The sequence below is a fragment of the Trachypithecus francoisi genome, unplaced genomic scaffold, assembly GCF_009764315.1.
Source record: "Trachypithecus francoisi isolate TF-2019V2 unplaced genomic scaffold, Tfra_2.0 Contig01579, whole genome shotgun sequence".
Taxonomy (NCBI): Eukaryota; Metazoa; Chordata; class Mammalia; order Primates; family Cercopithecidae; genus Trachypithecus; species Trachypithecus francoisi.
In genome coordinates this window covers 8,997,934-9,022,960 of record NW_022681442.1, presented here as the reverse complement: position 1 = coordinate 9,022,960, position 25,027 = coordinate 8,997,934, and the positions used below count along the sequence as shown (strand labels likewise).

General features: G+C 36.7%; 1 protein-coding gene across 11 annotated transcripts in view; it reads left to right on the top strand.

Moving 5' to 3' along the window:
• Window positions 1–25,027, top strand: part of PLEKHA1 (pleckstrin homology domain containing A1) — a 59,213-nt gene that overhangs the window by 7,882 nt on the left and 26,304 nt on the right. For 10 of the 11 annotated variants that reach the window (XM_033180397.1, XM_033180425.1, XM_033180414.1 and 7 more), the window contains exons 2-5: window positions 10,973–11,133; window positions 15,720–15,776; window positions 18,184–18,229; window positions 24,448–24,545. In XM_033180397.1, coding sequence (XP_033036288.1) covers window positions 10,993–11,133; window positions 15,720–15,776; window positions 18,184–18,229; window positions 24,448–24,545 — 342 coding nt within the window. In that variant the 5' untranslated portion in view covers window positions 10,973–10,992. Of the gene's footprint in view, window positions 1–10,972; window positions 11,134–15,719; window positions 15,777–18,183; window positions 18,230–24,447; window positions 24,546–25,027 lie in introns of those variants that run through there. The other variant, XM_033180455.1, reaches the window with a different exon arrangement.

Here is a 25,027-nt window from a genome sequence, read left to right as displayed (position 1 = left end):
TTTCTGTTACTATCATATCTTCAGAAATTATGTAGTTCATAGTATTTCTAATTTAGACATATTGTACACAGTTTGTTCTTCTGTTTTGTGTTTGTACCTCTTTTCTCTCACTGTGAAAGTCTTGGTTTCTAATAACAAATAAATGTTTTCTTTTATTTTAAATATAATTAATCATATCAACGTATTTACATTATCCAATAATGTACATTATAATGATCTGGAAGTCTTATCGTACCTAAAATGTTTCACATTACAGTACCAAGTAGGAATGCTGGATCATAGGATAACAGTATATATGATTTTGTTAAATAGTACCAGATTCACCCAATAGAGTTTTACCATTTTGCCTTCTTACCAGCAATGTAAGTTTCTGTTTTCCTACAGCCTCGTCAGTATAGTGTGTTGTCAAGCTTTTGAATTTTTGCTAGTCTGATAGATGAGAAATGGTATATCTGTGTAGTATAGATTTAAAAATCTTCTATTATGGAGATTTGTGAACATCCACAAAAATAGAATAGTGTCACCAATCCCGTGAACACCATCATTTAGCCCCAGCAACTACCAACCCAACTACCAATGCCTCTTCTCTTTATTCCCTTCTCTCAAATTATTTTGAAACAAATCCCAGATAACATTTTTTTCTTTTCTTTCTTTCTTTCTGTTTTTTTCTTTCTTTGTTTGCTTTTTTGAGACAGGGTCTTGTTCTGTTGCCCAGGCTGGAGTACAGTGTCACAGTCATAGCTTACTGCAGCCTCAGTCTCCCGGGCTGAAGCGATTATCCCACCTCAGCCTCCCAAGTAGCTGGGACTGCAGGCACGCACCACTATGCCTGGCTAATTTTTTTTTTTTTGGTGGAGATAGTGTCTCGTCATATTGTAGGCTTGAACTTCTGAGCTCATGCAATCCTTCCACCTCAGCCTTCCGAAGTGCTGGGATTACAATTGTGAGCCACCATGCCTGGCCCCAGATGAATAACATTTTACTTTATATCAGTAAGTATCTCTAAATGAAAAGGACTCCTTCTTTTTTTGGTAACAATCACAATACCATTATAAAAATAATGTGTCTGTTTTCTTAATATCATCAGACAATATTCAAATTTCCGATTTTCTTGAATATATCAGTTTTTTTTATTTAAGAAACAGGATTTAAATAAAATCCACATGTCATGATTGGTCCAGATGTCTTTTAAAGTATTTTTAAATTCATAGGTTTCTCCTGTAGTTCCTTTTCTTCTCCTGCTTTTGAATTTAATTTTAAAGAAACCAGTTATCTTTCCTGAGCCATTTCTTACCATATAGATTTTGCTATTTGCATCCCTGTGATAGTTTCTTGTGTTCTTCCTATTCTTGCGATGTCATTGGCAATGGCTACATCTTGGTATGGTTTTATGTCTTTCTCCTATTACGAGTGATACTGAATACCTCGTCATATATTTTAAGGGCCATTTTTATATCTTTTTTGGTACAATGTTCATGTCTTTTACTCATTTTTCTTTTTTTTTTTTTTTTTTTTTTTGAGACGGAGTCTTGCTCTGTCGCCCGGGCTGGAGTGCAGTGGCCGGATCTCAGCTCACTGCAAGCTCCGCCTCCCGGGTTTACGCCATTCTCCTGCCTCAGCCTCCCGAGTAGCTGGGACTACAGGCGCCAGCCACCTCGCCCAGCTAGCTTTTTGTATTTTTTTAGTAGAGACGGGGTTTCACCGTGTTAGCCAGGGTGGTCTCAAACTCCTGACCTCGTGATCCGCCCGTCTCGGCCTCCCAAAGTGCTGGGATTACAGGCTTGAGCCACCGCGCCCGGCTTTCCTCATTTTTCTATTGAACGTTTGATATGTTTCCCTTGACATTTTTTGCAAGCTCTTTAAATGTTAGGGAGATTAGCCCTTTGTCTGTGATATAAGTTGCAAATATTTTCTTTTTTTTTTTTTTTTTTTTTTTTGAGACGGAGTCTTGCTCTGTCGCCCGGGCTGGAGTGCAGTGGCCGGATCTCAGCTCACTGCAAGCTCCGCCTCTCGGGTTCACGCCATTCTCCTGCCTCAGCCTCCGGAGTAGCTGGGACTACAGGCGCCCGCCACCTCGCCCGGCTAGTTTTTTCTATTTTTAGTAGAGACGGGGTTTCACCGTGTTAGCCAGGATGGTCTCGATCTCCTGACCTCGTGATCCACCCGTCTCGGCCTCCCAAAGTGCTGGGATTACAGGCTTGAGCCACCGCGCCCGGCCTAGTTGCAAATATTTTCTACTGGCTTTGACTTTGCTTATCAGGTTTTTGCCATGGAAAGCTTTTAAAAAACTTTATCTGTAGTCATTTATAAATGAGTTTTTAAAATTGTTACTGGGCCAGGTGTGGCGGCTCACACCTGTAATCCCAGCACTGTGGGAGGCCAAGGCGAGTGGATCATTTGAGGTCAGAAGTTAGAGACCAGCCTGGCCAACATGGTGAAACTCTGTCTCTACTAAAAATACAAAAATTAGCCGGGCAGGAGTGGCGTGGTGCCTATAATCTTAGCTACTTGGGAGGCTGAGGCGTGAGAATTGCTTGAGCCTGTGAGGTGGAGGTTGCAGTGAGCCGAGATCACGCAACTGCACTGCAGTCTGGGCAACAGAGTGATACCCTATCACAAAAAAAAATTTTTTTTAAATTGGTACTGGGTTTTTAATTAACCTCTTGAAGTTACATTCAGTAAACTGCATCTGTTTAAAATGTATAATTTGATGAGTTTTGACCATGTCTACAATCACATTAAGATACAGAACATTTCCATAACTCTGAGAAGTATCCTCATGCCACTTACAGTCCTTCCCTTCACCCTCAGCTCCAAGCAACTACTACTGATATGCATTCCGTCCCTATAGATTGGTTTGCAGTTTTCAGAATTTTATAGAAATATAATTATTTCTATAAATTATATAAAAAAATGTATATAAAATATATAAATTATATAAAATAAATAACACTAAAACCACTATATGAAATGTTGTTAGGAAACAGAACTATTATAGAAGGCCATATCCTTTTGTGTCTGGCTTTTTTTTTTTTTTTTGAAACTGAATTTTGCTCTTGTTGCCCAGGCTGGAGTGCAATGGTGCGATCTAGGCTCACTGCAACCTCCGCCTCCTGAGTTCAAGCAATTCTCCTGCCTCAGCCTCCTGAGTAGCTGGGATTAGAGCATGCATCACCATGCCCGGCTAATTTTGTATTTTTGGTAGAGACGGGGTTTCTCCATGTTGACAGGCTGATCTCGAGCTCCTGACCTCAGGTGATCACCTGCTTTGGCCTCCCAAAGTGTTGGATTACAGGTGTGAGCCACGGTGCCCGGCCTATTTCTGGGCTTTTTTCTGCTTAGTGTTATCATTTTGAGATTCATTCATGTTGTTGGATCTGTCAGTAGTTCCTTTTTACTGTAAAGCAGTATTCCATCTCTATTGATTTGTTCCATGTCCCATATCTTTTTGATCTGGCTTCTTTCGTATACCAAGATACAGTTGAGATTTATTAGTTGCTCATGTATCAATAATTTGTCCCTTTATTTTGCCAAGTAATATTTTATTGTATTGGATGCACCACGGTTTGTTTATTCATACACCAGTTGAAGGACATTTGGGTTGTTCTTATTTATTTATTTATTTTTGCCAATTATGACTAATACTGCTGTAAACATTTGTATCCAACATTTGATGTGAACATAAGCCTTCAATTCATTTGGATAAATACCTAGGAGTGGGATTGCTGGGTTGTATGGATATGTTTGATTATAAAAACTGCCAAACTGTTTTCCAAAGTTGCTATGTCATTTTGCATTCCCACCAGCAATGTATGAGAGTTAATTTATTCCACATGTTTGACAGCATTTAGTGTTGTCAGGGTTTTTTTTGTTTGTTTGTCATAGACATTTTAGTTGGTATGTTGTAGTATCTTGTGGTTTTTATTTGCAATCACTTTCCTGAATAATTATGGTAGGCATCTATTTGTGTGTTTATTTACTATTTTTATATCTTCTTTGTCAACTTGTGTGTTCCAAGTTTTTTGACCATTTTCTTATTTAGTTGTCTTTTTGAATTGTAATGATTACCTACCTGTTCTAGGGTATCATTTGTTGTCTAGATACATATATATTGAATATTTTCCTCATTTGGTGGCTTGTCTTTTCATTTTTTTATGGTGTCTTTTGAAGAGCAATTTTAAAGTTTGGTTATGTTTCAAATACATCAACTATTACATGATTCAGGCTTTTTGTGTCTTATCTAAGAAATATTTGTCTCCCCTTAAGATCCTGAAGACTTTGTCCTATATTTTGTTCTAGAAGCTTTATCATTTTAGCTTTTACATTGGATCAGTGATCGATTTAGAGTTAGTTTTTTTCCTCATAGATAGTCAATTATTCCAGTCTTGTTTGTTGAAAAGACTGTCCTTTCTCTACAAAATTGCCTTGGCACCTTGGTTGAAAATTAACTGTTCTCTCCTCCTGTTTACTAGAAGAATTTGTAAAAGATTGGTGTTTTTTTTTCCTTAAGGGATTGGTAGAATTCACATATAAACTATTCTAGGCTTGGACTTTTCTTTTTGGGGTTTTAGTAATGAATTCATTTGCTTTAGTAGAAATAGGTACTTTAGATTTTCTTTTTCATCTTGTGTCAGTTTTTTCAAAATTGTGTTTTTTCAAATAATTTGTTTACTTCTAAATTGTCAAATTGGTTTGCATGAATTCTTATTACCCACTTAATATCTATAGGGTGTGTAGTGATAACCCCTCTGTACTTCCTAGTATTGGTGATTTGCTTTCTGTCTTTCACTTGGTTCACATAGCTATAGATTTATCAGTTTGATCTTTTCAAAGAAACAGCTTTTGGTTTTAATTTTCTTCATTGTTTGTTTTCAGTTTTATTAGTTTCTTTTCTGATATCTATTATTCCCTTTGTATTTTGGGTTTACTTTACCTTTTTCTAGCTTTTTTAAGGTGGAGTTTATGTCATTGATTTTGGACCTTTTCTAATAAAAACATCTTAAGACTAAATTTTCCTTTAAAATCACCTTTAGCTGCATACTACAAATTTTGACTTTTAAAAATTTTCATTTAGTTAAGAATGTTTTCTGATTTCCCTTTTGATTTCTTCTTTTACCCATATTTTATTTAAAAGTGTATTTTAATTTTCAAATAGCTATTCAGGTAATAATTTCATCTATAGCACTAAAAACCAATGAAAATTCTGACATTTGTTTATAAAATTCCTTGAATGTTCTGTATATTATATTTATATGGTATATGCCTGAAGGCTTTTCTGTAGCCTAAAATAATAGTTCATTATTTTTCACTGTTCTCTGGGTTGAAGGAGCTCATTTGGGCAGTTCCCTCTTGGGGGTCTTTCTCTCTCGTAGTTGCAGTCAAATGGCAGCTGGAATGAGAGTCATCTGAAGGCTTGACTGGGTTGGATGATCAATATAGCCTCTTCACTCACTCTGCTGGAATGGCTGGGACAGCTGGGTGTGGGCTGGTCACCTCTCTCTACACAGCTTCTTCATGGGATTAGTTGGCTTTCCCACAACAGGGCAGTCTGAAGTCAGTCAGATTTCCTATATGACAGCTGACTTCTAGAGTGAGCATTCTAAGACATTGAGTTTTTTCAAGTAGCTAATTTATCTGCTCTATTCTTTTAAACTAAGAAATAGGATAAATTGTATTGGGGCAGTCATTGTAGAAGCTGCCTAGTAAGTAACATTACAGCATCCTTTATTTTTATTTTTTTAGTCAAGGTGAAATTAGCATAAGATTACCCATTTTAGTGTGTGCAACCCAGTGACATGTCATACTTTCACAGTGTCAGTGTTGTGCAACTATCACCTGTATCTACTGTCAAAACATTTTCATCACCTATTAAGCAGCTCTTCTGCATTTCCCACTTTATTCAGCCTCTGGCAACCACCAATCTACTCTTTGTCGCTCTGGATTTATCTATTTAGGATCTTTCATATAAATAGAATCATACAACATGTACCTTTTTGTTGCTGGCTTTTTTCATTTAGCATCTTTCCGAGGTTTATCTAGGTTGTATAATGTATCAGTACTTCATTCCTTTTTATGTCTGAAAAATATTCCATTGTATGCATATGCCACATTTTATTCATCCATTCACCCACTGATGGATGTTGGGGTTGTTTCCACCTTTTGGCTATTTGTGAATAGTGCTGCTATGAACATTTCATATACAAGGGTTTATTTGCCTACCTGTGTTCAATTCTGAATATCTGTAGGCAAATCTCAGAGATATTGTGGGTTCAGTTCCAGTCCATGGCAATGAGATAAATGTTGCAATAGAATCAATCACACTAATTTTTTGGTTTCCCAGTGCATACAAAAACTATGTTGTATTACACTATACTGTAGTATATTAAGTGTGCTATAGCATTATGTCTAAAAAATGTACATACTGTAATTTGAAAATATTTTATTGCTTAAAAATGCTAACAGTCATCTGAGCATCTTCAAATGAGTTGTAATTTTTTGCTGGTGGAGAGTTGTACCTCAGTGTTGATGACTGCTGACTGTTTAGGGTAGTGGTTGCTGAAGGTAGGGGTGGCTGTGTGATTTCAAGAAACCACTTTTTTTGCTCATCCATGGAAGCAACTCCTCATCTGTTCAAGTTTTAGCATGAGATTACGGTAATTTAGTCACATTTTCAGGCTCCTCTTCTAATTATAGTCCTTTTGCTATTTCTGTCATATCCACTGAAGTCTTGAACCCTTCCAAGTAATTCATGAGGGTTGGAATCAACTTCTTTCAAAGCCTTGTTAATGTTGATATTTGGACCTCCTCCTGTGAATCATGAATGTTCTGAATGGCATCTAGAATGATGAATCCTCTTCAGAAGATTTTCAATTTACTTTGCCTAAATCTATCAGAGGAATCACTATCTATGGCAGCTGTATTTCAAATCACAAATGTATATCTCATATCACAAAATGTGTTTCTGAAATAATAAGACTTGAAAGTTGAAATTACTCTTTGATCCATGAGCTGCAGAATGGATGTCGTGTTAACAGGCGTGAAAACAACATTAATCACCTTGTAGATTTTCATCAGAGCTCTTGGGTGACCACGTGCATTGTCAGTGAGCAGTGATATTTGGAAAGGAATCTTCTGAGGAGTAAGTCTCAACAGTGGGCTTAAAATATTCAGTGACCGAGTGTTGTGGCTCATACCTGTAATTCCAGCACTTTGGGAGGCCAGGGTGGGCGGATCACCTGAGGTCAGGAGTTCGAGACCAGCCTGGCCAACGTGGTGAAACCCTGTCTCTACTAAAAATACAAAAATTAGCCAGGCATGGTGGCACGTACCTGTTAATCCCATTTACTTGGGAGGCTGAGGCAGGCTGAGGCAGGAGAATTGCTTGAACCTGGGAGGCGGAGGTTGCAGTGAGCCAAGATTGTGCCACCACTCCAGCCTGGGCGACAGAGCAAGACTCCATCCCCGCCCCCCAGCCAAAAAAAAAGCAGTAAAACATGCCGTAAACAGGTGTGCTGTCATCCAGACTTTGTTATTCCATTTCTAGAGTACAGGCAGAGTAGATTTAGTGTAATTCTTGAGGGCTCTAGGATTTTCGGAATGGTAAGTGAGCAGTGACTTCAACTTAAAATCAGCAGCTGCATTAGCCCCTAACAAGAGTCAGCTTGTCCCTTGAAGCTTTGAATCAGGCATTGACTTCTCTAGAGCTGTCAAAGTCCTAGATTGCATTCCAATGGAAGAGTTCCACATACATTGAAAATCTCTTTAGTGTAGCCATCTCCTTGATCTCAGCTAGATCTTCCTGGATAACTTATGGAAGCTTCTATATCAGCACTTGCTGCTTCACCTTGCACTTTTATGGTAAAGAGATGGCTTCTTTCTTTAAAACTCATGAACCAACAACCTCTGCTGGCTTCCAGTTTTTTTTCCTACAGCTTCCTCACCTCTCTCAGCCTTCAAATAACTGATGAAAGCCTATCTTTGGGTTAGGCTTTGACTTGAGGGTAATACTGTAGCTAATTTGATGTTCTGTCCAGACCACTAAAGCTTTCTTCATATCAGCAATAAAGCTGTTTCACTTACCATTCTTGTGTAGCACTTTTAATTTCCTTCAGGAACTTTACCTTTGTGTTCATAACTTGGCTGTTTGGTGCAAGAAACCTCACTTTTGATCTGTCTCAGCTTTTGATATGCTTTACTTACTAAGCTTAGTCATTTCTGGCTTTTGGTTTAAAGTGAGAGACTTGACTGGGCATGGTGGCTCATGCCTGTAATCCCAGCACTTTGAGAGGCCGAGGCGAGAGGATTGCTTGAGGCCAGGAGCTCGAGACTAGCCTGGGCAGCATAGTGAAGATCCTGTCTTTACAAAAAATAAAAAAGTTAGCTGGGCATGGTGGTACATGCTTGTAGTCCTCCCACCTATTTGGGAGGCTGAGGCAAGAGGATTTCTTGAGCCCAGTACTTTGAGGCTGCAGAGTTGCCACAAACCTTCAATTTGTAAAAACCCCAATATATGTGAAGTGTAATAAAATGAAGCACAGTAAAACGAGGTATGTGTGTACCTAGGAGTAGTAGTACTGGGTCATATGGTAATTCTATGTTTAACTCTTGAAGAGCTGCCAAACTGTTTTACACAGCTGTTATACCATTTTACATTCCCACCAGCAATGTAGGAGGGTTCCAATTTCTCCATGTCCTTGCCAACATTTGTTATTTTCCTCTCTTTTAATTATAGCCATCCTAGTGGGTGTGAAGTTTTATCTCATTGTGGTTTTTATTTGGATTTCCCAAAATGACTAATGATATTGAGCATCTTTTAATGTTCTCATCGGCGATTTGTTTATCTTCTTTGGATAAATGTCTCTTCGAGTCATTTGCCCATTTTAAACTTGGACTGAAGTTTTTGAGTTCTGAAAGTCATTTATATATTCTGGATATTAGACCTTTGTCAGATAACATAGTTTGCAAATGTTTTCTTTCCTCCTGTAGATTTTCTTTTGACTTTCTTGAAGTCCTTTGATGCAAAAAAAGTTCTAAAAATTTGATGAAGTTCAATGTATCTTATTTTTGTTGTTGCTCATGCTTTTGGTATTATATCTAAGAATGCATTGCCAATTCCAAAATAAGATTTACCCCATACTTTCTTCTGAAAGTTTTCTAGTTTTAGCTTTTAAATTGTTAATCCATTTTGAGTTAATTTTTATATATGGTGTGAGGTAGGGGTTCCAGCTTCATTCTGTTACATGTGGATATCCAGTTGTACCAGCACCATTTGTTGAAGAGGCTTTTTTTCCCGCCTGCATTGAATGGTATTAGCACCCTTGTTGAAATCAGTTGACTATAGATGTATAGGTTTATTTCTGTGCTCAGATTCTTTTCCACTGATATATGTCTATTCTCATGCAAGTTGATAGCTTTTACCTGTGGTAGATGGTAATACAGAGTATTGATTTTTCAAGCTTTGGTTGCATTGTAAACTTTTTTTTTTTTTTTTACAAACTTATGGTGAATTTATTAAAGAAATTATTTCCTTTTAAAGTCAGATTTATAAGAACAATAACAACAACAACACACAAACTTATTGGACGGTTTTATTTAAAACTTTTTGGTGTATTTTATCATTTCTCTGACTGCACATGGAATAGTGATGCCGATACATAGTGTATCAGTGTGCATTGTAATTGAATTTTCACTGTAAGTTAAATTTACCTTGAGCCTCTAAATAAAGAACTACTTATGTAAATTCATCCTGCTAAAAGATGTGATGGTGCCAGCTATAGAAGTACCAGAATAGGAACAGCTGTCTGTTGCAGATTTGGGCTAAGCATCACATCAAGAAGGAATCACATATCTGTAGTCTCTAGAAAAACAGTGCTTGGCACCTAACGATTTTTTAACTTTAATCAGTACAACAAAAGTTGCAGTGCTTTAGGACCAGAATATGACATACCTTTTAAGTCCCTTTTAATCTATAATGTCTTTCTCTTTTTTTTCTTGTAATAATTTATTTGCTAAAGAAATTTTTTTTTCCTTTGTTTCTTATAGTCTGGTTCTTGCTGATTGAATTCCTTTGGTGCAGTTTAGTGTGTTCCTCTGTGTTCTGCATCTCCTGTAGATTGGCATTTGGATATAGCGGGGATCTAAAAAGCATTTTTTCTTGTTGTTTTATGTTCACTTCATAGGTGATGTTTGTGTCTTCCACCAGGAGGCACATCATACCTGCTTATCTCTCTTTCTACTACATTAACTAAGTTTATTTTGATTCACTTTAGTTTTAACAATTCAGGGGTTTTTTAGAGAAGATGGTATAGAGCATAAGATAAGAGCTCTAGAGTACAGTAATCTGGATTCAGGCTTTGACTCTGGGCCTACTAGTTTTGGAATTTTGGAAAATCACTTCCCCTCTGTGTTAAGTTCCTTATCTGCTGGGGATGATTATGCCTACTCCTTGGATTGTTTAGAAGATTAAAGAGATCACATATGGAAAAGAACCTGGTGCAGAGCCTGGCATGTAGCAAGTGGTCACTAAATGTTAACTGTTGTTGTTTTGTGAATTTAAAAATATTCTAAAATAATCTAAAGGATAGATTATCTTGATTATTCTAAAATCTAAAGGATAGATTATCTCAATTTGTAAGTGAGGAAATTAAAATTTGGATAACTTTTTTTTTTGGCTCACCTGGGTTTTTTAAGGGAAAAAGTAAGGACATTATTCAACTGAGGTGAGTAGCTCTCCTTTGTCCCCATCAAAGTGAATAGTTACATTTAGTAACCACCCTTCATAAACTTAATTTCAAAAGTGATTTTTGTCAGTGACTTGGATGTTGGTGTGTGTTCATTTTAATTGGCCTCATCTCGTTGGCAAGTTGCCCCCTCATTGAACAGACTTATACCATAGCACGTTTTATGCGTGCAGTCCATGAGAAACACTTTTCTGTTTCATAGGGAGCTTACTGTTAATGTTTTTATTTTACAGTGTAATGTTCAAGCTCAGCAATGCCTTATGTGGATCGTCAGAATCGCATTTGTGGTTTTTTAGACATTGAAGAAAATGAAAACAGTGGGAAATTTCTTCGAAGGTACTTCATACTGGATACCAGAGAAGATAGTTTCGTGTGGTACATGGATAATCCACAGGTTCGTAAAGTCCCAAGGATTATCTTTTAAAAGCCATAGAAAGTTGTATTTAAGTATTTAACATACTATACAGGTTTTAGTATTTGTCTTCTTAAACAGTATATTTTTAGGTTTATTTCTACTGACTGTCCTCTCTACCCTGCACTCCTGACCTCCACTGTCTTGTTTGAATTTCAGAAGGTGAAACTAAGTTTATTTGATAAAAATTAATGCTTTTGTATTTTTCCCTCGAGAGAGAAATGCTCTGTCTTGTAGAAAATTAGGTTTTAGAAAATTAGATCTTGAGTCACAGAAAAAAATAACAATTGAAGCTGTCCCCAAAATCAGAAATACTGTTTTTGTAACATGTATTTCAAACAACAGCTAAAATAAAGACCAGGGATAGATTATTTTCTTGCATTAAGGAGGCTTAATACCAGGATCCCTTTAGTGAGATTAAATTTAGGTTTAAGATGCTGTATCTAGGATAGAGACTGCTTTTTTTAAATAAATAAATGACTTAACCACATGATGCTCTTGCGCATATGTAGTCCTTTTATTTTGTAGTGTCAGATTTGAGTCAGTCATTGTAATGCCATCCATGAACTGAAATGCGTTTTGATTTTATTGTTGCCTTGCAAAACATAGGGGTAAATGTTGTAATTTAAAAATTGGAATCCCAGCCTTAAGATCTGTAAGAGGCCTGAGATTAGATATCATCTGTGAAGTAGTTTTAAACTTTCAACTTTCTCTACTTTTTTTTTTTTTGAGATGGATTCTCACTCTGTCACCCAGGCTGGAATGCAGTGGTACGATTTTGACTCACTGCAGCCTCTGCCTCCCGGGTTCAAGTGATTCTCATGCCTCAGCCTCCTGAGTAGCTGGGACTACAGGGGTGAGCCACCACGCCTGGCTAATTTTTTGTTATTTTTAGTAGAGATGGGGGTTTTGCCGTCTTGACCAGGCTGGTCTTGAATTCCTGACGTCAGGTGATCCTCCACCCTCAGCCTCCCAAAGTGCTGGGATGACAGGCATGAGCCACTGTGCCCAGCCTTTTGGAACTTTTTATCTTCAAATAAAAATTGGTATAAAAGTTAAAAATGGGGTTGTATGTTGCAAGGAAGTATGTGCAAAGCAAGGGATGGATACTCTAGCAGACTTCTAAGCTGATTTTTGTCCAGTAGACTTCTCATGTGGGTTAGGACTGGAAGGTCTAGGGAAGAGCAGCAGCTTCCACAAGGGTCTGTTCTGTTTCACAGAGCAGGAGCTAGGTCTCCTGATAAGTAGTCTAGTATGCTTCACTATATACGAATTTTAGACTAGACAAGATACAGATACACTAATGTGTGTATGTTTATTTATGTAGAATTTGAGTTGTAAGGGACACCTCACCCATGTGAGCCATTGCACGGTTCTGCCTATTTTCTCTCCCTGATTTTTCTGTCTCATCACTAGGTCCAGTTGACATATGTATGGTTTCACCTGAATTTTACTTGAAACTCCTTGATTATTTTTCCATGTTCCTACGTAATAGATTCTTCTTGTCATTCTTCCTTTATCAGTACTACCCATTTAACAGAGCTAAAAGGAGTTAAGTACAAAATAGAATATATTTATTACCCTGAATAAAACATGAACTTGGAATTCAGAGGAAAGTTATACAGCTAGTAGAAGGAGTTGAAGTCTTCATGGAAGTGGTAACATTTCAAATTGACCTAGAAGTTTGGATATAATATTGGCTAAGAGATGGAAAAGTTGAGTATTCCAGTGCTCAAAGAATAGTGTGGGCAGAGATCAAAGCAAGAGAGCCTGTGGCATGTTTGGAGAGTAGATCACTTTAGCTATAGCACTCATCTAGGTTTGCACTTAGCTAGGTCTTGTCCACATGAACTTTTGAAAGCCATATCTCTATGTCGGAATTAATGCATTGGCTTTTCTGGACATAGTGTCAGTTTTTTTTTTAAGTGCAGAATTTAAATGTTTTTTAGTTTGTTCTTATTGATTTTATATCTTCTTTCCAACTTAGGAAATCTTGATTCTGCCAGCCAGTGTATTAGCCATTAGTACCAACTTGGTGTCACTTTTAAACGTAATAATCAAGACATAGCTACTCTTGAAAACTTTAGTAAAATGTCTTGCTAAGATTATCATATTATTTTCTTTCTTTATCAAGGTTATTATGATCAGTATCACCATGTTATTACATCTTGACATAAGCAATTAGATTGAACCATATGAAATTGCTAATATACCTAATACACAACCATTTTGAATTACTAAAAAAGTGGCAATTTCATATGGTTCAATCTAGTTGCTTATGTCAAAGTATAATAACATGGTGATACTGATCATAATAACCTTGGTAAAGAAAGAAAATTAGTTTGATTCATCTGTTACCAGGGAGCCACTTCTTCCCCTGACCACTGCTTCCTTTTCCACTAACCATGGGTTTAAAAATTCATTCTAGTGTTTATTAGGGATCATTTTGGGGCTTTCTGTGTTTTGTCAAGGAGGTTGGTAATCATGGAGAATGAAATAATTAAGTTGTACGAGGGAGTGCATTTGAAGAGATTTGAAAGAGTATTTGGCAAAATGAGTTTAGGAACTCATAATCAACAAATGGCCTATTTCCCTTTTTTTCTTAAGTGTTCTATTAGTTTGTTATTTCTTGTTCATTGTCAAGTAACAAATTTTGAATCTCTTTTTTTTCCAGTCGAACCTGATGGTAATCATACTAGTCCATAGAAACTGGATATTTTGAATATTGCTTTTCTTTCAGCTACTTACATTTCTCTGTAGTGTACTACTATTACCGTGACACTTTATGTCATGCTTTGGTTTCTCATTTGTCTTCCTTCCACAAAGACTTAGAGCTCTATTCAGCAGTTAAAATAATAGGCTCATTAAAAACTGAAAAGAAATAAATTATTACCCTTAAATGGAAGGGTAACAGTTTTTGAAAAAATCACTTTGGTAGTAGTTAGAGATTCTTGAAGACATATTTACATTTCTTTTCCTTCCTTAAAGTTAAAAACCAAAAACCCATAAATATAAAACGTTATACATAAGAATACAAATAGCTTTTTAATGTTATACATTAATGAATTATAATTTTATTTTATATGCCTATTTACTATTTATGATTTATATTTGGAAGCTTGTACATAGTATATAGTTTAAAGCAGAACATAATTAATGGAATTTTACAATATATAGGTGTGTGTGAAAGTTTTGAAAAGATCTGTCCCTGTCAACAGTAAGCAGTTCATGTTTGGGAATCTTAAGTCTTTGAAATGTCTAGGCTTCCAGTTACCTCCTAATCATTCATTAGAACAAGCCCATAGATTTTTTTTATTTTTAAGTACATTATTATAAAGTCAGTTGAATAGTTGATGCTTTCTAATCTCCAGCAGAAATAATTTTCAAAATTAACTAAATCTAATGTTTTCATTTTTACCTCTGAAATATTCTATCAGTCTTTTATCAGTCTTCTATCATATAAATGAAATTTATATTCTTTGTTTCTTTTCCCCAGATTCTTTTGTCTGGTTTTCCTACCTCCATCTTCCTCCCCTATAATCCATTCAGTTTATTATATAGTAATTAAAGCATAATTTTGATTCCAGATCTGCTCATAAGCCTTCTTTGTTGGCTTCAAATTCTCTACAATATAAATTCTTTGCTGCTTTGTTTTTTATGTAGGTCCTCTATGATTAGGTTCTCAGTTCAAGTTTTGAGACCACCATTTTGTACCACAATCTTATAGGACACTACATCACAGCCCAACATAACCACCCTCTCTTTCTAGTACAGAGCTGTGCGTATTCAATTGTTTGCCATAGTTTGTCCGTTTTCTCTGCTTGGAATATTCTCCCCTGCTTTTTGTGTTTCAAAATTTTCCTTAACCTCCAGCCTAAATGTTGTTCATTACTTCAGTTTTTCTGGATAGCTTCAACCAGAGATGATTCTCCCTCTTCGTTTACCTTTAGCTCTTTTACGATGCAAACCACATCTAAAACTTACGGGAAGAATGAAAATACTGTGTGTGAAAGTGCCTACATTCCCTGCATATGATGTAAAGAGAAGCTAACATTTTTTCTTTGGAAAAAAAAGTATCAGTGTAGATTAATATGGTATAACAAACAGTGAACCATTTAAATGGGGGGAAATGCAGTCCATTTTTGTCAAGAGATTTGATAAAGAAATTTTAATAGAACAAAGTAATATGTATAGGTTTTTAAAGTATCTTACAATTATATTTGTTTTATGCCTCTAAATATTTCCCCCTTGCTTTCGGGAACAAAATCTGATCTTGTTTTTGGCTTTTTAAGCTCATGAGAAAGAGTATTGGTTTAGCTCCAGTGATGAAAATAGCCTTTTAGTCATAGAATGCATGATGATGGAAAAGAGTAGGATTCAGTTTTGTTATCCAAGCTATGGACTTGATTTCAGACCTAATAAAAACTTGAACAGAAGAAAAGTTCATTTGTAAAATGTGATATTAAAAATTGAGTTTTTTAACTTTTCAGAAGTACACATGGAACATTATATTATAAAATGAATTCATAATATTGGATATTAATTATATATTAATAATTTGTTTCTAGAACCTACCTTCTGGATCATCACGTGTTGGAGCCATTAAACTTACCTACATTTCAAAGGTAGTCTTTATACATTGTCTTGTATTCATGTGTGAATTAAAATCCTTGTGAATGAGAGCACGAATGGAAGCAGCAGTTTCCTTTCCATGTCCTTTAACAGTGATGTTCAGATTCCGATCATGCTGAAGCAGTTTCTGATTACTATGTTTAGGAAATTCTTTAAATCGATACAATTATGAAGAATACGATTTTAACTTACAGGATGTGGCAAATTGCAAAAGTTAACATTAACTTTTATGATCAGGTATACGAACATCAGAAAGGGAGAAATCAGTGAAACAAATTCTATCCTGAGAAGGTCTGGAGATTTTTCTAAGTCTGTATTATGTTTGTTTAGGCTGTTTCCAACTTTTAAATCCCATTGTCTTTGATACTTTGTTTTTTAATGTTTTATTTTGAGGAAAATATGGACCATTTTCATGTTGAAAGGATGATTTTCCACCCTCTTTTCACTTTGTCTCTTTTCATTTCTGTTTTCTTCTTTGTTTTTCTGGTAATTTTGCAATACTATTCTTTTATTTTTAAAAATTTTGATTTTATGTTTGTCAGGTACCTTTTTTTCTTATTTTCTTCTATTAATGTTTAGGGAACTAAAAGATGCTGAGGTGCTAGCCCTGTGGGTTTGTGTGTGTGTGTGTGTGTGTGTGTGTGTGTGTGTGTGTGTGTTTTACATAAAAGCAATAAAAGCTTGTTGATTACTTATAGATGAGATGCAAAAGGTAGCAACACAGTATTATTAGATAATATGGGTACTATTATGCATATACTGAGATCTGTTGGCAAAGGTAGATCACTTCAACAGAAAACAAATTTACAAATGTGCCTCTGTTTAGAAGATAGATGTTACATAAATAAAATACTTTATATTAGTGTTACAACAGAGGTATTCATTCTCATTGACCAAAAAGAAAAGAAAAGAGCCCTTGGATAATAAAGATTACATATTTAAAAGGAAACAGCTGGGCGCGGTGGCTCACGCCTGTAATCCCAGCACTTTGGGAGGCCGAGGCGGGTGGATCACGAGGTCAGGATATCAAGACCATCCTGGCTAACACTGTGAAACCCCGTCTCTACTAAAAATACAAAAAATTAGCTGGGTGCGGTGGTGGGCGCCTGTAGTCCCAGCTACTCGGGAGGCTGAGGCAGGAGAATGGTGTGAACCCGGGAGGCGGAGCTTGCAGTGAGCTGAGATCCGGCCGCTGCACTCCAGCCTGGGCCACAGAGTGAGACTCCGTCTCAAAAAAAAAAAAAAAAAGGAAACATTTTTCTGTTAAAATCATGTTATGTAAATTTACATATGACAGATATTATATGGAAGCTGTTTCTTGAAGTCAAGTATTAACTCAGTAAAGTAGGTAGGGTGACTGGCCAGCTGCTTTCCCCTCCTCCATTGCTCTTCTTTTAATTTATAAGCTTTTTTTCTGTGCAGTTCTGTAACTTTCATCTTGTCCTCCTACTTCCTGAAGTTTGTGCAGTTTGTACTCTACTTTGGATGTACCACTTTTTTTCCAAAAAGAATTTATTCCAAAAATTTATTTCTGGAACAAACTTTTGTGTGACTCAGAACTGTGAGTTTGTAGTCGGGATCAGTGAGGAATCCCAGGCTTAGAATTCCTTTTGAAGGTACAAAACAGATGCTACAATTACAAGTTCTGTCACTGTACAACAGCATGGCAATAGTTGTGAATGAGCTTCTGGGAGGTACTTTATTTAAAGGGATAGCAGCCACCAAATGCAGCTGGTTGCCTCATCTTCTAAAATGAACCATGAGCTGCATTTAATAAAGTGATCCCATTATCCTAGGGTATTCTCCTGTGCAAGAGAGGATCCAGCCCCATTTTGATCTCCTTATAGCAGATTAATGCCTTAATCTTAATTATTAAGATTAAGATTAATTCAATTAAATGCCTGGATTTATGGACTTTAAATACAGTCTCCCCTTTACCCATCCCCACTTTTGCTTAAAAATCATAGCTAGTTTAGAAATACGTTAATTGGGAAGAATGCATAGTTCTTGTATAATATTCATTGAGGATATTTTGAAAATTGTGTTAAACTAAAAATACTTGTGTGTATGACATAAAGCCTAATGGTTTACTTTCAGCTTCTGTCTGACATTTCTTTGAAGAGAAAACAAGTTTGTTCAAAGAAAATTTGGAAATATTATTTGCTACCTCTTACTGCATGTATGTATGTACCTCTTACTGCATGTATGTACATGGGAACTGCATCCTATGTATTTAATTTGCTGTTCTTTTTCAGTTGTCTTTCATGTTTAATTTTAAGTCTATTTATTAAATGTGTATGATTATTGGGGAATCATACATGTGGAAGTTTACATAGTGTATACGGTTGGTTTTAGGATGATATGAAGAAGTGAGGAACCCATCTCTATTTTTCTTTTTAGGTTAGCGATGCTACTAAGCTAAGGCCAAAGGCGGAGTTCTGTTTTGGTAAGTAGCCATGTTACATGTATTTTAAATTGACTGAAATAATTGTATCATATTGTAAAAGAAAACTGTAGCAGAAAACCACACAAAACCTATGGCTGAATGAATTATTCTAAAGTGAATTCCCTTGTAACCGCTATACAGATAAGGAAATAACATTTTGCACTCGCCCTCCCCTAACCCTGAAGCCTCTTTCCTGTGTGCCATCCTAGTTACAATCACCTCCTTCTACCCATATGTAACTGTTATTTTGGCATTTATAATGATCACCTCCAGTGAGATTTCAGGTAATTTTAAACTTTCTGTGTCATGTTATTCTATATTAAACATATAAATAATTAAAAGGATTTGGTCTTTAGCTTGTGGGTAGTGAGAAATGTACAGTTTGGGATAGGAGTAGTTAGGGTATTGGATTAACTTACTCAGCAGATGTTTAGTATATGCCAGGCACTGTGCTTGGCAGTGGGGCAGTAAGATGAATAAGAAGCAGTTGTTGCCCTTAAGGCTGGTTGGCTCATAGATAAAAAATACCAGGCAATTATTATTGCAGTTGTCACAACCTGTAGATAAAGGGATATGCAATCTATTAAGCACAAATAACGACCTTCAGATCTTTGTTGGGGAGCTCAGGAGTCGGGAAGCCTCCCTGGAGGAGGAGATGCTTACGCTGGTGGCCAACTAGCCTCCTGCTTATATCCTTTACCACTGCAGAGAAAACGCAGGAGGACCACATGCACAGAGGATTGTGGGGAGAAGAGCGTGGTGTCTCTGGAGCTCAACACTGAAGCTAGAGGGTATGATAAGTGGCTAGAGAGTAAAAAGGCAGGCAGAAGCCGGGATGCTGTGTTTTGACGAGCAATAGGTTTTATTATTTTGAAAAAAGGAGAAGAGAAAGAGAGCATCTGAAGCAGACATAAGGTGAAGGAGTTTCTTTTTTTTTGGTATGGATAGGAAGGTTTCGATGTAGGTAGACTGGGTAAGTGGCCTCTGAACTACTGTACTTAGGTAAGGTACTGAGTTAGTGTGGTGGCAATGCGAGAAGGAGGAAGGGTGACAAGAAGGAAAGTGCAGGGGCTTGGTGGATACGGGGAATTAGAGGGAAGAGAGAGGGAGCAGGGAAGTTTGCTTCCAGTAAAGAAATGGGAAGTCAGGGAGAGCTGGTTCCATAAGGTAAAATGTTTGCTATGGAGTTGAAATGGTCGGGAACTTCCAGATGGAAATGTTCTGTTGATAGTAATTGAGGACTGGATGGAGCTTTAAGGTCAAGAATGGAGAAATTTGGGGTCTGTTAAAAAGGGAGTGGTAGTTGAAGCTAGGAAAATTGATCCCTCTCGGAGAGTATGTTAGTGGACATTAGTGACTGAAGGAACAATATTTGGAGTGGCCAACTAACATCAAAAGGGGCTATTTCACATTAAAGTGAGAGATACTTTTGGGGGTAGAATTGAAATTCTTTGCTCTCTTTTGCTTGAAAAGGACAGGTTTCTTTAGGCAGTAGTTAGAAATAGCATCTTGATATGAGCAAGATGAAACGTGGCTGTCAAGGTAATCCTCTTACCTTGAAGATTAAATAGGAAGATTAAATTAAATTATATGCTTTTATCTCACTATGAAGCTATTTTTTAAAGTTACATGTTTATTACTAATTATACTTTTGGTTACGAAGCAGGAAAATGTCTCAGAGCCTTGTAAATGAATGGGTATTGCATGTCAAATAACTGAGAACTTTGTATTTTAGAATGTATAATGCACATACTTTTGACAACCCTTTTTTTCTAAAATCCCAAATGTACCGACCGAAATAGTAATATACAGTAACAGACTTGACATTCATAGTTATTGGAGTATTTAGAATGGGTGATTTTAGTTGGAGTCAAAAATTAAGATTAGTCATTCATTGGTCAGTCAATAGTTTATTAGTCCTCTACTGCTAGTGGGAGTAAAGATTCATGAAATGCTTACTTTTAGAGAGAGAAGCACTGACTTCTAAATAGAACCACAACTTTCATTCAAAGTGGCAACATGTTTTATCTCAAATTGTCCCAAACCAGTGAGAATAAGAAACATGCAAGCCATTTTTGATGGAGGGAGCAGAATATCTGTAACCCTCAGTATGTAAAGTTGGAAAGTAGATAGAGGAATGGTAGATAATTTAGCAGAGTGGAGGAAGGGGCCAATGAAAAGCTCACCATTTAAGTGTTCTGCCTCACCCCAATTCTAGATAGGCTTAGGTACAGGAGATACATTTTCTGAGGAAGCAACAGTGAGGAAGAACCAAAAACAGGGACTTAGTTTGCATATCTATATCAGAAACAACCTCTGTTCCCTACCTCCATCTAGCTCGATCAGGCAGACACCCTTCCCCTGTTCCAGCAGGAAATGGGATGTGTGGTGTCTCCACAAATAGAATCAGTGAGGCTGTATATTTAGGGGCACTAGTCCCAGAGAACGAAAGGAATGAGGCATGAAACTGAAAATAGGAAGATTAAATGAAAGTCTGCACAATCAATGCAACCCCAACCCCAGAGCACTGGGCAGCCGGCTTTAGGTGAGTAAGATCCGAATACCCTAGAGAAAAGATCCATAGATACTGACTGACATCTGGGCATTTCTACTAGAAGAGGTTGCCATAGTTGACTAGTGAGGTCCACAGTCAGCAGCCCTACAACAACCCAAGAGAGCTTTTCATCAGTCTTTTTAGCACTTTCTTTTAAAATATGAATAGACAGCCCAGGATTACTGAACATTTGATGAGAGAGGATTATCAAACAGGAGAAGGAACATGAGACAATGCAAAACTCACAAGAAAAAGGCACAGAAATCTGAAAGTAGAACAAAGGTAAAGATAGATAATGGAAAAGAGATAAAAGCAATCAAGGAAGTCCAACATCTGATAGAGACTGAGAGGACAGAGGAAAGTACGGAATAGAGAAAACAGAATGGGGAAAATTGACAAAGAGTGTGATAAAATACCTTAGAACCTCTTGAACCAAAACCATATATTCATAACCAGTTGATCTCAGGTCGTGAGATGATTTTTGTTTGCAGTTAAGCTAGTGTTTATGCTTCAGGTTTTGTCCATTTTATGTATTCATTCTAATCATAAAGATTTGAAATGAAATACTCAAGTGGAAAAGGTAGGAAGGATACAAGCTTCTAGGGATGCATTTATTATTCACAGTGAAACCCTTACTTTAGGGTTTTTATGGTAACTTAGCAGTATCAAAGTTTTTTTTTTTTTAATTGTTCAAAGATTTTCTTTCCCTTTCTCCCCTCCCCACCAGTATTGCTAATACACCACATGTCAGTCACTTGCTATTCTTTTTCTTTTTTCTTTTGAAATGGAGCCTCCTCACTCTGTCCCCTGGAGTGCAGTGGTGTAATCTTGGCTCACTGCAACCTCCACCTCCTGGGTTCAAGTGATTCTCCTGCCTTAGCCTCCCAAGTAGCTGGGATTACAGGTGCCTACCACCACGCCTGGCTAATTTTTGTATTTTGAGTAGAGACAGGGTTTCACCATGTTGGCGAGGCTTGTCTCGAACTCCTGACCTCAAGTGATTTGCCTGCCTTGGCCTCCTAAAGTGCTGGGATTACAGGCGTGAGCCACTGTGCCCTGCTTTACGTTTTTTATAGTGCTTCCTTACTCCTTAGAAATCTCCAGATGATGGCAGTGAAGAATATTCTGTACCAAGCACTGTGTTAGTTTCTTTACATAGAAGATCGTCATCTCTTAAGGAGGTGGAATGAGTGGCATTCCCATTTCACAGATGAGGAGTATCAGGCTCAGAGAAATTAAGTAATGTTTGAAAGATGATATTGCTTGTAAGTGCATAAGCCAGTCAGGTTGGACTGATTCCAGGCTGATTTTTTTCCTAGATCATACCTATATATCTACATCTTGTCATGAAGTAATTCTTAAAGTCCATGAGATTTTATTCAGATTGCAAGGTATACTAGGAGTCTTTTTTAAGATATATATTTACATCTCTTCCTTCCCTTAAAAGAGATCCTTATATAAATATTATTTATTCAGAAGTATATGTATTAAGCATTTACTGTGTACCAAGTATAGTATATTAATAAGTGCATAGATTTTTAAACTCTTCAGATGTTCTGGGCAGATGCCCAAAATAACATTGAGGGGAAGAAGCCATTATGAGTGAGGAGAGCTCTGCTTCAGCCTAAGCTGAAAAAAAAAAGAGTATAAAAGGAAGCCTTACTGATGGCTAGAAATTACAAACAAAAGTTATTTATTGATAGGTATAGCGTCCTAGTGAATTACGAATTTATCTTAATATATGTTTATGGCAGTTATAACTTTTCCAGTCTCTAGAAAGATATACAAGAACAGATTTCCAGTGTGTTAAATTTCTTTTAAAGTTATAGACTGGTTGTTTTGTAGTGCTTTGCAAGATAGGCTTTGACTTCCTTTCTAAGACCTTCATCTCAATTCAAGGAAGCTGTAGTTTAGAGTGTCTTGGTCTCAGTCCCAATTTCAAAATCTTGTGTGTTTTCCTTGAGAGTTTGCATTTCCCCTTCTCTTAGCCACATTCAACTGTGTGCTAGTGTATCTTTTAAAATTTTGGTGGAGACGTTTTGAAGTTATTTTTATGTTTGAACAATTGCAACAGTATAACTATTCAGGTACTTAGCTCCTGGAATAATATTTATGCTTTTAAAAATAAATGCACGTGGTGTACAATACATAGCTTTAATTCAAGAGTGGACTACGATGGTTTATAGACAACTGTATGTGTGCATGTGCTTTGCTTTATAAAAGTACATAGTCCCTAAAGGGGTATATATAAACTAAATTGCATAAAAGTTCCAAATGTATTAAGATTCAAAATATAAAGGAAATTCATAAGGTCTAGAAAAATAAATCTTAAGTTAGGGAGATTTTCTAGATGATACGAAATCTGGACACATTTATAGAAAAGATTCATAGTATATTTCTGTATGATCAAAACTACTGTTAAAGTAAAATAAAACTGACACTGGGAAAAGTATTGGTAATAAAGCAGAAAAGATTAATATATAAGTTTCTATAATAACAATTCAGGAGAAATGTGGGTAAAAACAGTAAACAAAACTCAAAATAAATGCAAATGGCTAATAAACTTATAAAACTAATTTATCTCAATAACCAGAGAAATTAAAATTTGATAAGCTACAATTATTTACCAATAGGTTGTTAAAGAGTATTAGTCAGGAAAACACCACACTAGGTATTTCAAACCCAAGGGATTTGTTACAGGGAGTTGGTTACCCAAATCTTAGAAGACTGAAAGAATGCGAAGGGAATGCTGAAGTAACCCAGAAATTAGAAACTGCATGAAGTAACTACTACTCAAGGAGGGCTGGAGAGACAAAAGGGGAGAGACAGTAGTATTACTATAACCTAGGGCAGTGGAGTAGAAGCTACTATGGAGCTATTGGTATCCAAGGGGACTCTGCAAGGCTGGCATAGGGGGCAGGAAAAGGCCCCTAATAGTAGCTAGTTGTGTGCTGCTGTTGGAGAGAGGTCAACAACAGCAGGAATCAAGGAGAGTCTCCTCTTTCCTTCTCCCCTCTCCCACCTTACAGTCTCTCATCAGTACCTACCGTTGGCAGAGAATGGCCTCAGATGGGGTCTAGGAAATATTGTTTGCAGACTGCCAGCCCCAATGCCACAGAGCCTTTGAAAACTAGAAACTAGAGGTATCCACAGGTGCTAATAACCAGTCCTGGTGAGGGGTATTCAATGAAATAAACCTTGCGTATGTGGTTGATAGGAATGTGAACAGATTCAACTTTGTGGGAAGATGATTTGGAAATACCTATAAAAAGTTTAAACGTCAGCTGTCTTTGACCCAGCCAATCTATGTCAAGAAATTTATCCCCCAGAAATGCTAGCCAAGTGTGGAGAAATATATATGTATGATGTTTCATTGTAATATTTTATATAATTTCAAAAACTAGAAGTGGCCTAAGCATCTATCATTAGGGGATTGACTAAATATATTGTGGTGTATCCATTTGATAAAAAACATGGCCATAACAAAATAAGAGTTTTACCTGTGTTATTGTGTGATAAAAGCTGTATTATATGTGGTCTGATATATTTTGTCAAATCCACGAGAGTCATGGTGTTGAACCTAGCGAGGTTTTTCAGCTACTGCAAACATAAATTTAGAGGTAATAAGTACAATATTTGGTGTGTTACTTTTTTCTGTCAACAGTTATGAATGCAGGAATGAGGAAGTACTTTCTACAAGCCAATGATCAGCAGGACCTGGTGGAATGGGTAAATGTGTTAAACAAAGCTATAAAAATTACAGTAAGTATATGTATTTTTTTGAAAACTGTTCGATGTCTGGAATTAATCTTTTCATTTTGAAAATACACCTTCCAAATGTTCCCAGCTTACCAACAGGTTTCATATTCAAGCTTTGTTTAAAAGACAGGTATTCAGAATGTGAATATGTTTTCTTGTACTTGGTGACTGTTGGTCCTTTAATCAGCCCATTATTGCCTTTTTAACTTATGAACCTAATAAGGAGATATATTACTGCAGATCTTAATCACTTCTTACAACGTTTCTAGGAGCATATGTGCTTAGTACGTAGTGTTCTACTGGGAGGATATATTTTTTTCTTCTAGTATAGTGTAAGAGATTTCCTGTCACCTACCTGGGGAATAGGCACTTCTCTCTTCTAAGCCCTGACTGGGGATTGGGGTCAGAGAGGGAAAGAGTTGAAAACAGGAGCAGGACAAGGGGAGATGAAGGCTGAAAAATGAGGGATAGGGATAGGGATAGTG